The sequence below is a fragment of the Triticum dicoccoides genome, chromosome 2A (genome assembly GCF_002162155.2).
Source record: "Triticum dicoccoides isolate Atlit2015 ecotype Zavitan chromosome 2A, WEW_v2.0, whole genome shotgun sequence".
In the NCBI taxonomy this organism is placed as follows: domain Eukaryota; kingdom Viridiplantae; phylum Streptophyta; class Magnoliopsida; order Poales; family Poaceae; genus Triticum; species Triticum dicoccoides.
In genome coordinates, this window is record NC_041382.1 from 12,205,953 (window position 1) to 12,219,611 (window position 13,659).

The window sequence follows — 13,659 nt, forward strand, 5'->3', positions numbered from 1 at the left end:
AAGTACCAACTACCTACTTTTTAAAAAATATCCCCTAAAAAAACATGTCAAAAAGTACCAACTACTTTTTTTTTTAGGGTAAGTACCAACTACTTAGCCATCGTGTAATATTCAACTTGAGTGCTTGGCAGCTTAGCTGCACTAGGGTCAACTAGAGGGGAAGAGGGGTGGAGGGGGAGATGTGCATGCTATACCACCATTAAGGAAACCTGGCTCCGCCGAGTTGCTGGGCGGAGATATGGAGGTGGGGATTGCAGTGGCGACTGCTGTGACGAGGAGCGTGGTGTCGAAGCTCCTAACAGTTATAGAGAAGAGGTGGAGGGAGTTGAAGGACCTTGAGGATGACATCGGGTTCTTGCATAGAGAGCTTACCATGATTTCTGGTTCCATGGAGGTTCAGATCTCACACAAGGGGCAGCCTAGTGCTGTGGAGATCATATCTATGGAGGACTTCCGTGATCTGGCACATAACATCGAGGATTGCCTAGACCGGTTCCTTCCTTGCGGTTCATGCGAGGGGGAATCGATCCGCGATGCGAAGAAGTTCTGTGCCGAGATCGTGAGGCTCAAGCGGCGGCTGGACGAGGCACATCAGCGGAGAGAAAGACATAGCATCCACAGCCAAGCCTCCGCCGATGCCGTATCCAAGGCCAACCATAGTAATCCGGAGGAGGATACGGGCACACATGGAGCTTGTCCCGCGGTGGGCATGGAGGAACCAAAGCAGGAGCTTTGGGAGTCATTGTTTGGTGGCCAAGCAAGCAAGCTGAGGGTGATATCCATCGTGGGATTCGGGGGCTCGGGCAAGACCGCACTCGCATGGGAAGTGTATAACTGCCCTCAGGTCACCAAGCAGATCAGTTGCCGTGCCTGGGCTGTGGCGTCCAACCACAACGACGACGCTACGACGGAGAGGCTCCTGACGGCCATACTAGAGGGTCTTGACGGAGAAGCAGCACAACCCGTGCCACAGAAACTCCGGCAACTCCAACAATGTATTACTCGTCTTCTCGAGACTAAGAGGTGAGGATCCCCATTCCTAAACTGTGACTCGATCGTCACTTCAAATAAACTGATTAGTTGGTCAGGATTTTCCCAATTTGATACGTCACTCCTATTCATCCAAAGGATAGCTTCCTTCCTATCCCCTTCTTCACACTATGATACTATTGGAGTTTTCACACTTTAGGAGTGTTATCAGCATGGATGATAGTTTTCCCATCAATTTTAAATAGACTTTTAATTGGTTAAATCGAACTCGAGATGTTACAGAGAACTTTTTGACTTTTGTACTATAATGAGTTGCATTTAGTTGTAAAATACTCCTAGTTTTATGCACCAATCAGTTCACCCAAACAAATTTCCTCTTCTGCAAGTACACGAACTTTGGCTGTAGCAATTTTTCAGTACGAGTGTATTAATTCTAGTTTAATATCAAACTTGTCATGGTCAGTGTTGTCCTTGTAAAATTACTTGTGGTGCCATCGCCCATCGGGAACAAGTTTGTTCCGTAGAAGCAAAGAACAAACAAATTTAGAGTTTTCAAGTAGTTCTACGACTATGAAAGTGATGTCTAGCTCGTAGGTTGCCATGCTTGTATCAGTTTATAGTTCTCATCCCACTAGTCTCGTGCCTTAGTGGTCAATGCAATGAATGTCATGACTTTCCGTTCTCCTCCACCAATGATTTTCCTCATTGATATCTTCCCGTCACTTGTAGGTCAGGGATTAACTATACAACATGTTGCTTGAACCCTCAAATTAGGCTAATGACCTCACTCAGAGCAAGATTAAGCAATTACAAATGATTTTCTTCATTGATGTCTCACTTGTAGATCAATACTACTAAGCATTAAGAGGGTGTTTGTTTCTAGGGACTTATTGGCTTAGGGACTTAAAAAAGTTCCTATAAGTCCCATCTAAACCAAACAGGAGGGACTTATAGGGACTTAAAATGGACATTTGGGACTTATGAAATAAGATTCTTAAGGAGGGACTTATAGTTGTAATATGGTCTTATAGGGACTTATAAGTCCCAGGAACCAAACAGGTAGGGACTTTTTAGGGACTTGTGACTTATAAGTTGGGACTAAAAAAAGTCTTAGGACTTATGAACCAAACAGGGCCTAAGTACACCGAGAGCAAATAATCTCACACTAATACTCAAAGGGAACCGCTAGGGATCAGACTACTGATCCCTATCATCCCATCAGACCACTCCATGGCCGTTAGATATAAGTCTGTATGGATGGTGGATGAAGCACCATTGCATGCTTCCTACCCCGTTAGGGAGTTTCCAAAACAAAATACAATTAATGTGGAGTTTCCAAAACAGAAGCCAATTGACGTATGTTGAGGTTTGATTGCTTCCGAAGATCACTCACAGTTGCTGATTTTTAGGCAACTGATTTCGATTTGAAGGAAACAAATCAAATCCGACAGCTTGCTTCCTTATGATATGCATTGGTCCCTGGTTTTAGCTTTTTTTAGGAAACAAATAAAATCCGGCAGCTTGCTTCCTTACGAAGCAAAATTTCTGTCTGGTGCAACTTTTTTTTTGAATTTTGTGTCCGGTGCAACAAATACGTGCATCTACCCTTATTTTTAATGTTGTCTATCAGTTCACAACAAATTAATTTATGTTTCGCTCATTGGAGAATTTGCTTCTGTGGTAAATGATATCTGCTTCTATTTATTTGAAGGTTGATGTCCTTTGTAATGTGATATTTTGTTTCAAAAGCATCAGTATCTTGCTTATATAAACTAGAGAATTGGTTTAAACCTGCTTCCATAAAAAAGGAAACATTCCACATGTTTGAGAAGGATCACAATCTTGCTTCCATCTACTAGAGAATTGCTTCCAACCAAGTATTATATTGCTTCCACTAAAGAGATAGATATTTCCAGTCATAATTACACATGGTTCTAATTCAAATGAAGGGTTTGTTTGCAAAGAAAGAACGAAAATGCTGCTGTCAAATGGAGTCATAATTACACATCCTTCTAATTCAAATGAATGATTTGTTTGCAAAGAAAGAAAGAAATGTTGTTGTCAAATGCAGAGTGTTTCAAGGCGAAGTAAAATTGCTTCCATGCGTCGAATTTCACTAATTACACATCATGTGATGGAGGGTGTTGTCCATAGCGCCAATGGGTACAAGCTGAGGTGCCCTTGCCCGAGCGCTTCGATCTTCATTGTGCCGTCCTTGAGGTTGTATACCCTGATAGCCCGGATGTCTGAGCCATGTGGGTCTTTGTGGTGAATTCGACACGTCATCTCTGAAGTAGATGCATCCAGCATCAATCCCCTAGCGCCCCTTCATTGGCATAGAAACATATGTGAGAACTCATAAGGTAGAAAGCATATGGATAACACAAATAAATGATTTGATGCTAGCACACACTAACATGATAGAATTTTGACATGAGAAATCTACATGCTTGAGAGGCAAGATTTGGGTGCCCAAATTTAATGTTCACGAAACATTGTTCTGTTGCGGCACTACATGTCTACATGAGAAGCATATAGGAAAAATAAAGGAAGCAGGATTAACAAGAAGACGCTTATTTGGTGCTATTCAACCGGTTGTTATTCACTAATTGAAGCATACTCTATGGACCAAAGAAGCATATGTATTACAGTATAGAAGCGCAATAGATAAGAAGCATAAAAATAGTGCTCTCAATACATAAGCAGTACTTTGAAGCATGGATATTTGAAAGAAAAAAGATCAATATATGCACAATCCAAATACACATATATTCTTGATGATTTAGTGATCCACTACATATTGTACAAACTGAAATCAGCCCCAGGGAAGGGAATAAAGCAATATATGCACATAGAGATATCGAACAATATAAGTTGAAAGCACGGTACCATTATGAGCATCGGTTTGTTTGTGTTGCCACCATACAAACTGGACCTATTATAAACCATTATAAGATGAAGGCATGGAAGAGCAATTTTATAAGATGAAGGCATGGAAGAGCAATTTTCTAGACGATAGTGCAAAATGAGTACAATGTAGAAGCACACAGGTATGAAGCTAGAAAATAATGCAAAGGGTGCATTATTAGTGTTTGGTGGAAGCATGCAATTTTGAAAATAAAACAAGAAAAGATTTGCTGCCAACTGTGGTTACATATTTTTGGAAGCCCTGTATACAGAAGCAATAAAAGAATTTTTTTCTCAACATTTGTCAACTTCATTAGAAGCACTGAATATTGAAAGAGGAATAGGCACGATTGTAGCGTACATGGCTATGCGTTATCTAATTATGACTCCATGTGGCCTAACACATGAACATCACAATACTAGGCAGACCATGAACATAAATAGCAATGACAAATTGGCAGCCCCTCTAATTTGATGATCTGGAGGGATTAGGGGAGAGGTTTACGTGCGGCCATTGCGGGGGTTAGGTTCCTGCCGATTAATTTATTATTAATTTTCCTTATTTTTTACATACATAAGAAGGGCAACTCTTGAACGTCAGATTTCAGTTAGATCGACGGAGTACGACTGGTCTGCCGCTGGTGTCTTATCAGACTATAGATAGAAAGTGTTTCCCATACTCAAAGCAATCACAAATTGTAGAGGGATCTAAAGCATTTCCACCGGATCGTGAGTAATTTCGGAAAAATATCATGATATGCGGCCACTTGCCTTCACACGGAAGTAGCTCTCCACCCGTTCACACAAAGCTCTAGCAAGGAGGTCCACAAATGAGGGACTGTATCTGAACCACAAGAAAAAAGAAGAAAAAGCATACCTTGTCGATGCACCTTGCCGGCCAGTGCTTCATGCCCTGGCTCAACCTTACTGGCCCTCTGGCGTGTGCTGCACTGCTGCTTCAACTCGATGGCACCCTATCTATACCTGCAATACCACACAAATTAGAGAAATACCACTAACAAATTGGCGTGGTGGGTTAGGACCACGAAATTAGATAGTATCACAAAGAGGTGGTCACATGATCTGCATGCGCAAATCCCTAGTGCAAGAACATATCGATGAACATGAACAAAGAACCGATGAATCTGGTTCTGCACATACGAACCATTTTAGATCCCCTGCAGATCATCTGAGCATATTACTATATTTGTTCATCTGAGCATTAACCAAAACAATTGCCTCCAAACGACAGGTCTCTTAAGTTTGTTTTTGCTAATTTTCCTGGCAGGTGTTTAATTGTCATTGATGACATCAAGATGGAGTTCTGGACCAAAATAAAACACATCTTCCCAGAGAAGACAGAAAGCAGAATACTAGTGACCACAGCTGTGACCTCAGTAGCAAATGCCTGCAGCTTGCCTGATGGTTATGTTTACAGCATGAGATCTCTTAGTGCGAAACAGTCAAAGGACTATATTGAGCAGAAGGTTTTTGTCGATCAATCCACACCTGACTTGCAGAGGGGTTCAACTGCAATCGTGGACAAATGTGATGGTCACCCGCTTGCTCTTGTTAGTGTTGCCAAAGCTTTGCAAGATCACAATGTGTTGACAGGAGTTCACTGTGAAGAAATAAGCAATAACCTATTTTCCCGTATGGATGTGAACAAGAATGGCCACTTCACAAAACTGCGACAAGTTCTTATGAATAATTACAGCAGTCTACCTGACAATTCTTTCAGGGCATGCTTACAATACACAAGTATATTCCCAAATGATCGTCCCTTCAGCATGAACAGTCTTATCAGGCGATTGTCAGCCGAAGGGTACATAGAGGGTAAACATGAACGCAGTGACCTGGAAGTTGCCTATGACAACATGGAAGAACTAATCGACCGGAATATAATTCAGCGTGTAGATGCAAGCAACAATGCGAAAGTGAAGACATGCAGACAGTGGCGGAGCTTCCTTAGGGCCAACCTGGGCCATGGCCCCCCTGTTTGTGTAGATTTCTTATAATATTAGCACATAATTAGACAGGAATGACGGTGTTTTGCCCAATCTTTGATTGAATAGCCCCTCCTACATGGATTAGCCCCTCCTATAATCCTGATCAAGCTCCGCCACTGCATGCAGACCTCACAAAATCATGAACCAGTTCATGCTGCACAAGTCCAGGTCTTCGGATTTCATTTCTACATCTTTTGGTGATAAGAACCGAAGTAATTGCCGTCACCTAGTTATCCAGAATCACAGTAATGGTATCAGTACCTGTCGAGCAACAAGTGGTAAGGGCAAGCAGCTGCGTCCTCGGTCTCTAACAGTCTTTGGGAGTGCAGGAAAAGCCATTTCAGATTTGAAGAATTGTGAACTGCTGAGAGTGTTGGATCTGAAAGAATGCAATGATTTGAAGGACCAACATCTCGAGGACATATACAAGCTGTTGCATCTAAAATATCTGACCCTCGGAAGTTCTGTTAGCCAACCTTTAGATGGAATGGAAAAGCTACATTATTTAGAGACACTGGGCTTGAGGAAGAGGAAAACAGAGACACTACCTGTGGAAGTCATCAGTCTGCCCCACCTAGTACATGTGTTCGGAAAGATTAAGCTAAAGAAGTTGGATAGCAAGAAGCTTAACAAGTTCCTGTCAGGAGAATGTAACTTGGAGACTCTAGCAGGAGTTATTGTAGACAGCAACTCTGGATTCCCAGAACTGATGATTCATATGAAACAACTGACAAAGGTCAAGATATGGTGTGAGCCCACTGTCACAGATAACAATAAGATACTGGATCCACTTTCAGTCGCCATTCAAAAGTTTATTAAGGCTAGAATAGATACCCCAGTAGGTGCCCGTCGTCGTCTATCACTTCATTTGAACCATTATTCTAAAAGTTTACTGCAATGTCTAGACAAAGCAAATGCAACGTCGACAGTTTCTGGTAATCTTAGCTCACTGAAGATGCAAGGCGTCCTGAGACAGTTCCCTCAGTTTGTCATATCCCTGAGTGGTCTCCGGGAGCTGTGCCTTACATCTACTAATCTGACGGCAGCTGATCTTCTAAAAAATCTGCGTAAGCTACGGTACTTGGTTTATCTCAAGCTGGTTGAAGCCAGCCTTACAGGTTTTTGGATACAAGATGGAGATTTCCTAAGTCTGCAACGCCTGTGCCTTGTGGTGGAAAAACCCACATTCCCCACCATCGAGAAAGGAGCTTTGACGAGACTCACTTCCATGCAGTTGCTCTGTAAAGGTCTAGTAGGTCTTTGTGACATCAAAATAGAATATCTCAGAGATATTCAAGAAATCGCGCTGGATTCTATGGTCAGTTGCGAAACCATAAAAGTCTGGGAGAATGAAGCTAAGAAGCACCCCAAGAGGCCGAGGATTTTGTTGCTCAAGAGGGTCGTTGATCCAGCCGAAACTATGCCTTCGGGGAAATATGTTTCCTCATGCCAAGTCAACAACAATTGCTACAGCAACACATGTGCTATCCATCAAATGGAAATTGAACTTGACAGCCTCAGTCTGCAGCAGAAGGGCCATGGGTCTGATCAATTCCAAGCTGGCCAAAAGCGACCTCGGCCGCCTCATTTTCCTGGAAGCGCGGGTTGATAAATCCAAGTTGGTAATGGAGCAGGTATGCACACTTCTCACGTCGTTTCGGTCTATTAAAATTGTGGCCGGTTGATATCTTTTTCTCAACAACGAGCTTCATGTTCTGCATACCTTTAAGATTTCTTATTTCCGTTCATAAACTCTGCTATGATAGTATGTGTGTTTTAATTCAGCCTGTTTATTATCTTGCTGTGAAGGATCAGACGTTGAAGATATAAATTTAACGCGGTAGATGTGAAGCCCGGCTCTATCGTCCATCCAGCGGGCACAAAGGTTACCAACTTAGCATTGATAAGCGCCAACATAAGCAAGGAGGTGCGGCACAGGGACAGGGGGCTGGTCATCTCTTTTCTCACGTCGTCCAGTCAATTTAATTACTGAATAAATTTCCACCAAGTAGCTTGACAGATGCCTCTGTCCATGTGATGCAGTCAACTGGGCAAAGGACTTGTTTTCCCCATTTATACTCATGTATCAAAGTCACACATAGAATTCCTGCACCCGAGTTTGTCGGAGGACTTGTTTTCCCCATTTATACTCATGTGTCAGTTCTATGGATGATTAGTACGATAAATTCACTTGGATATATTTGTTTCATGCGAAGTCTGATGTCATGAGTGCTGCTTTTCAATTCCAAAAATGCATGAGCTCTTTTACGGTACCCACAAGTAAATATGAGCCATCCATTTACTCTGATCTGATGGGTAGAATTGTTTGGTACTACAATATAGATACCTGGGAGAACCGCAACCAATAGTCCGGGAGTACCTTCATTGCAAGGGTTAATTGGTAATCCAGACCAGCTGTTAATTTGGTATTATGTGAGGGTGTCATTTTATTCCCCACTAATTACGGGATGTGATTGACGAACCAGCCGGATATCTTGACCAGGATTTGCACATACAATGCGCCGATGCATCGGGAGGATTTGTTAGCATGCTCGAACTAAGAACCAGAGATGCACAATAATTAATAATTAAGGTCGCGTTAGGCAGTCCACCGCTCCTTCAAATCCTAGAATCTACGGAGCAACTGTTAGCTCGCTCCATGGATTATAACTCCAGCTACGTTCGCTCCAGGAGCGGAGCGGAGGGACACCGACCGCGCCCTAAATTGCAAGATCAGAACTCCGGAGATGCAACTGCCGACTGTTTAGCCGAATACTCAGATAAGGCGTGTTGGATGAATGGAAAAAGATGAAGTGGAAAGAAGACCACGACTACTAAAAGGAAGAGGTTTGCCATCGGTAGTAAGAACATTAACAGGCGAATCAAGAGGTCTAAGGAAAGACAGCACAGAAGAATCAGAAGACATATGAAAGGAGGCTCCAGAATCCAGAACCCACGAAGATGTACCTGACTGAGTAGATGTCTGCGGTGATGGAGAAGTGGATGCAATTACAGCAGCAGTGGAACCAGTCGACGAAGAGCCTGAGGAAGCCAAGAGACGCTTGAGCCTCACAATGTCCTGGTCGGTGAGTGACGGAGTCGAGGAAGATTCAAGAGTCCCACTGGAAGAGGAGCGCCTCTGGTCTCGCTTCTTCTCACGGCAATCAGACTCTGGATGACCTGGCCGAGAGCAGTAGCCACAGAAGGTGTCACGTCACGACCGGCCCTTCTCAGTATAAGCAGGGCGACCCACCCCCTTGAAGGCGTGGGTAGGAGCGGTGGAGTAGTGAGCCGAGCTGACGACACTGGAGCCCGAGCAGCCAATACAGACGGGACCACCAGCAAACCGGCAGAGCGAAGGCGGGTCTCCTCAGCACGAAGCTCGGCAAGCACCTCCGAGATAGGAACACGACCACGAGCAAGCAAGTGACCACGTCTGGGCTCAAACTTAGAGCGGAGACGAGATAAAAACTCATGGACCCGCTGAAACTCCAGGTCAGACCGTGTAGTCTGACAGCAACGACAAGTTCCACAAACAACTGTCCTCAGTGAGTCAAGCTGACGCCAGATGGCAGAACACTGTGAGTAGAACTCATCAACAGACGAGTCACCCTGCTGGAGAGCATGCTCTTGACGCACCACAGAAAGGTATAGGGCATCGCCAGAGGGCTGATAGCGCTGACAGAGGTAGGACCACATCGCTGCAACAGTACCGAGGCCCATGAACTCTTAAGCAAACTGAGAAAGGACACTCGCAGTGAGAACGGCAGCAGCTCGAGCATCATCATTGCACCACTGAGTGTAGGCAGACAGCTCATCCTGGTAGAGAGAAAGAGCGTCAGAATATGCAGATACCTGCTGATCATAAGCATCAACTGCAGCATCATCAAGGACCTTGGCTGCATCACGATCAGTCTGAGAAGCATCAGCAGCAAGCACTGGCGGAACCGGCGGACCAGGAGCCACCGGAGCAACGGGGCAGGGCGGACAAGCTACCTCGCCAGAGAGCACGCCCCACAGCAGAAGACCGCACATATGGATACACATAAAACCCACAAACTCAGCATAGTTGGTGCCATCAAAGATCACCGAGAAGCGAAGAACAGCCACATAGCCCGAAGATGACATACTGAGATATCTCGCTATCTGTATGTCTTTTTTATCAACGCAAGCAGACCCGAACTGGATCGGGATTGAGCTAGCGCTCGCACACGAGCGAGTAGGGAATCGCCCGAGGGCGGGCAGAGGAGCGCGCAGGGAGGAAGCCCCTCAGCTGGAAGGAGCCGGCTGGGGCAACTGCAGCCCGCCGAACGGGCGAGGAGCAACACCTACCCGACCTCGGAGCCGGGCCGGACAGTAGGGCGCAGGAGGCAGACGGGGGCAGCCGGCAGCAAGAACAACAGCGGGAGCGGTGGCCAGAGCCGAGCCAGGTCGCGACGGCGACCGAGGCAGGAGGCGAAGGTGGCTGGGGCGCAGCCAGCAGAAGGCGGAGCAGGCCGGGGCGCGGCCGGCAGGGGATGGAGCAGGCCGAAGCATGGCCGGGAGGAGGCAGAGCAGGCCGGATCTGCAGCGAGGAAGACCGGGACGGCTGGATCCACGGCGAGGAGAGCCGGACTGGCAGTGGGCGGATCGAGGGAGGAGCTAGCACGGAGTTGCAGCGTGCGGGAGAGAGGGAACCTAACATCTAATACCATGTTGGATGAATGGCAACTGCATTCTTAGGAGGGCCGGAGGCCAATACATGTACATGTGTACGGTAAAGTGTAAAAGACCCTTTATATAATGAGGATAAACCGAAAAGAACTATACACATCTAACAAGGCGCACGTCCAGGGAGGCCTAGCCGCCGACCATGGTTGTAATTAAGTTTCCAGGAAGCGTAGCCGGTGACAGATGCATACAAGGGCCTGCGGGATGATGTGGCCATGGCCGTGCATGGTCACTGGATCAAGGGCGGAAGCGAGTGATTGTGAGACACCGGGAGGGAATAAGATCTCAGAAATTAATATAAACATTACCCTTATGTTAGGAAAGAAAAAGGTCTGAACCACCCTTTCAAATCAATGGTTGGATTTAATTGGTACTCCCACCCCTATCAAAACAGTACCAAGGTACCGTAAACAAGCTCAAATGCATTGCAAAACTTGTAGGCAAAAGAACTAGACAATCAGGCTAGGGGAAGTGCGCATACTTGCGTAAATTCAAGATTGTGGTTTTACACACAGGGTTTCACTTTCACATCGTGTGAATGGCTCATAAAGCATATATATATATGCAGCTGGTGATAAATCGTTGTCACGCAGACTAAATGAAGGTTTGATTACAGGGGATACATGTAGTGACGGCAGGAGGAGCGGGCCGACCACCTGGCCACCGCGACGGCCGGCGTAAGCCGACCACATGCGCCGTCGGTGGCGGCCAACGCGCCTTGTCCGGTCTGGGTGGACACCCACAGGGCTACCTACAGGTTAGCCGGCTCCAACTTGACCAGGGCAGAGTACATCCTCTGTTCAGAGTTTGAAGGCAGAGTACATCCTCTGTTTTCTGGTACATCTCCATTCCTGGTTTCAAAGCATATTTCCCGCGCAAAGTGCTTTTTCTTAACAACAAAGGATGACCCGCGCGAGTGCTGACAGCTGAAACCAATCCACCACGCGCGAGCTAGTCAATCTGTAAGCATTGATAGGTCCCTCTGCAAGCAAGGAGGCACCCTGTTCATCCCTCTTCTCAGGTCGTCCTGCCAGTTTAGTTCTTGAATAAACTCCAAACATGTAGCATGCCAACTGGTGAAGGACTTGCTCTCCCCGTATATACTCATGTATCTTTTTTTTTGAGGCTAATATACTCATGTATCAAAGTCACCTATAAAATTTGTATTTAAGAGTCCTGCACCCGAGTCCGTTGGATGATAAATGTATGTATTGTATCAGTTTGATTGATGATGCCGATGACAAATTCACTTGCATCTATTCGTTTCATGCGAAATTTGAGGTCAGGAATGCTTTTATTCAGTTTCAAAAAACTGCATTGCAAAACTTGTAGGCAAAAGAAGTACTGTAGATGTGTACAGTCAGACTAGGAGAAGGAGACCTGCGTAAATCCAAAATTGTGGGTATCTTTATCATGTGAATGGCTCCTGAAGCTCATACATGCAGCTGGTGACAAATCGTTGTCACGCAGACTAAATGAAGGTTTGTTTACGGGGGAAGCCAATGTGATCCACTCTAGCATAGCATATTAGAGACTAGGAAATTAAGGAGGTTCGACTAGAGGGGCTGCCAATGTGATCCCCTCTAGCATATACTCTCTCCGTCTGAAAAAGTTTGTCTCAAGTTTGTCCCTAGGTACTAGGTACTACATTCATTTTAGAAAGTAGTGCTAGGTACATCTATTTGAGGGATAAGCTTTTTTGGACAGGGGGAGTAGCATCTTAAAGGACTACATCTGAGCCTAGGAAATTAAGGTGGTTCAGTAATCAGTAGTCGGTATCCAGTGCGCATTTTGCATATTTAAAACTAACAGCAACAAATTAAGAATTCGTCTGTGCTATTTGGACAAACCAGCAGATGAGGATACATCCAGCGACACTTGAGGCTTCCAAGGGACGTTCATGGAGGAAGATTGCTCGCTTGTTTAGCCAAAAAGGTGTGGTTAGAGAAGGGGCGAGGCAGCTCGTGCTGGTGGGAAGCGAAACACACCTCTCGCTCCATCGGGATGGCTTAGCTCGCCCGCCAGGAACCGGTGTACTGGAAGGGGCGGAGGCGGCTGGTGGAGGGGGAACGACGCGTCGGGTGGGAGAAGCATATCACTCGTGCCACCGCGACGGCAGCCCCCCTGCGCCGCCGCCGGCGGCCAACGCGTCTGGTGCGGGGAGGGCTACAGAAGCAGGCCGGGCTAGCAGGCTGCGACTTGACCGGGTGGGGGCAGAATGGTCACAAGTCTGTTCAAACCGGACCGTGTACTTCCTCTGTTCCAAGTTTGAAGGCAGAGTACATCCTCTGTTCCCTGGTACTCCCTCCGCTTTAGTAAGCATTTTTTCAAGACATATTTCGTCAAGCTTTATTCAACCGTCACAATGTTTACAGAGGATGAACAAAAGATCACTAGGTTGGCCTAACCAGACATGGTGACCAACGCCTGGTTGTAGAGCATGCTCCACTCAATTGCGAGTCTCGAAATTCAAACTCCTAAATTCACGAATAAAATTTAATAAATCAAAAACTCCAAAGTACTCTATGATTTCATGTATGATAGCTTCATACATAGCCACGCTATGTTGCGTAATATCATCAACCATCACCTTGCAGTCAGAAGCGACGAGGATCCTCTGCAAGAACCATTGATTCCTTGACCTTCAAAACTTCTACAGTTGCAGGGTCCGAGTTGACCCTGAGTACAATGACCGAAGCTCCAAAAAAAAGCACCCCTGGATCAGGACTCACCGCAGCCACCGCAGCCACCGCTCCACTCCAGAGGTCCCTGCTATGGCCGCATTAATATTGAGTTTAGTGAGATTATGGTTTCCATTGCCTCGGCCTTGGGGCTACCACACGCACTGTTGGCCTCTTAGGCTTGTCAAAGATTTGAAGATCGCTCAAAAAGGACTTAATAAAGTGGTGACTTCATAATGGGCTTTGATATGTATCCTCATAGATAGCTTTTTCTTCTCGCTACCCAAATTGCCCACAGGGTGACCACCATGCGGATGAAATCTTCATGAGATAGAATGCCATGCCTTACACAGATTTTTTTT

At 45.7% G+C, this 13,659-nt stretch overlaps 1 protein-coding gene across 1 annotated transcript; it reads left to right on the forward strand.

Annotated features, from left to right (window-relative positions):
• Positions 1-238: 238 nt before the first annotated feature.
• LOC119357403 (disease resistance protein RGA4-like) lies at positions 239-7,515 on the forward strand. Its single transcript, XM_037624374.1, has 3 exons — positions 239-1,023; positions 5,186-5,851; positions 6,033-7,515. The coding sequence occupies exons 1-3, from the start codon at positions 239-241 to the stop codon at positions 7,513-7,515; spliced, it is 2,934 nt and encodes a 977-aa protein (XP_037480271.1).
• Positions 7,516-13,659: the final 6,144 nt, after the last annotated feature.

Excerpts from the sequence above, each read along its gene's own strand:
- LOC119357403 (XM_037624374.1), top strand. The coding sequence starts at position 239 with ATGGAGGTGGGGATTGCAGTGGCGACTGCTGTGACGAGGAGCGTGGTG. Across the intron at positions 1,024-5,185 it reads CGTCTTCTCGAGACTAAGAG|GTGTTTAATTGTCATTGATG; the intron begins GTGAGGATCCCC and ends TTTTCCTGGCAG. Across the intron at positions 5,852-6,032 it reads AAAGTGAAGACATGCAGACA|ACCTCACAAAATCATGAACC; the intron begins GTGGCGGAGCTT and ends CACTGCATGCAG.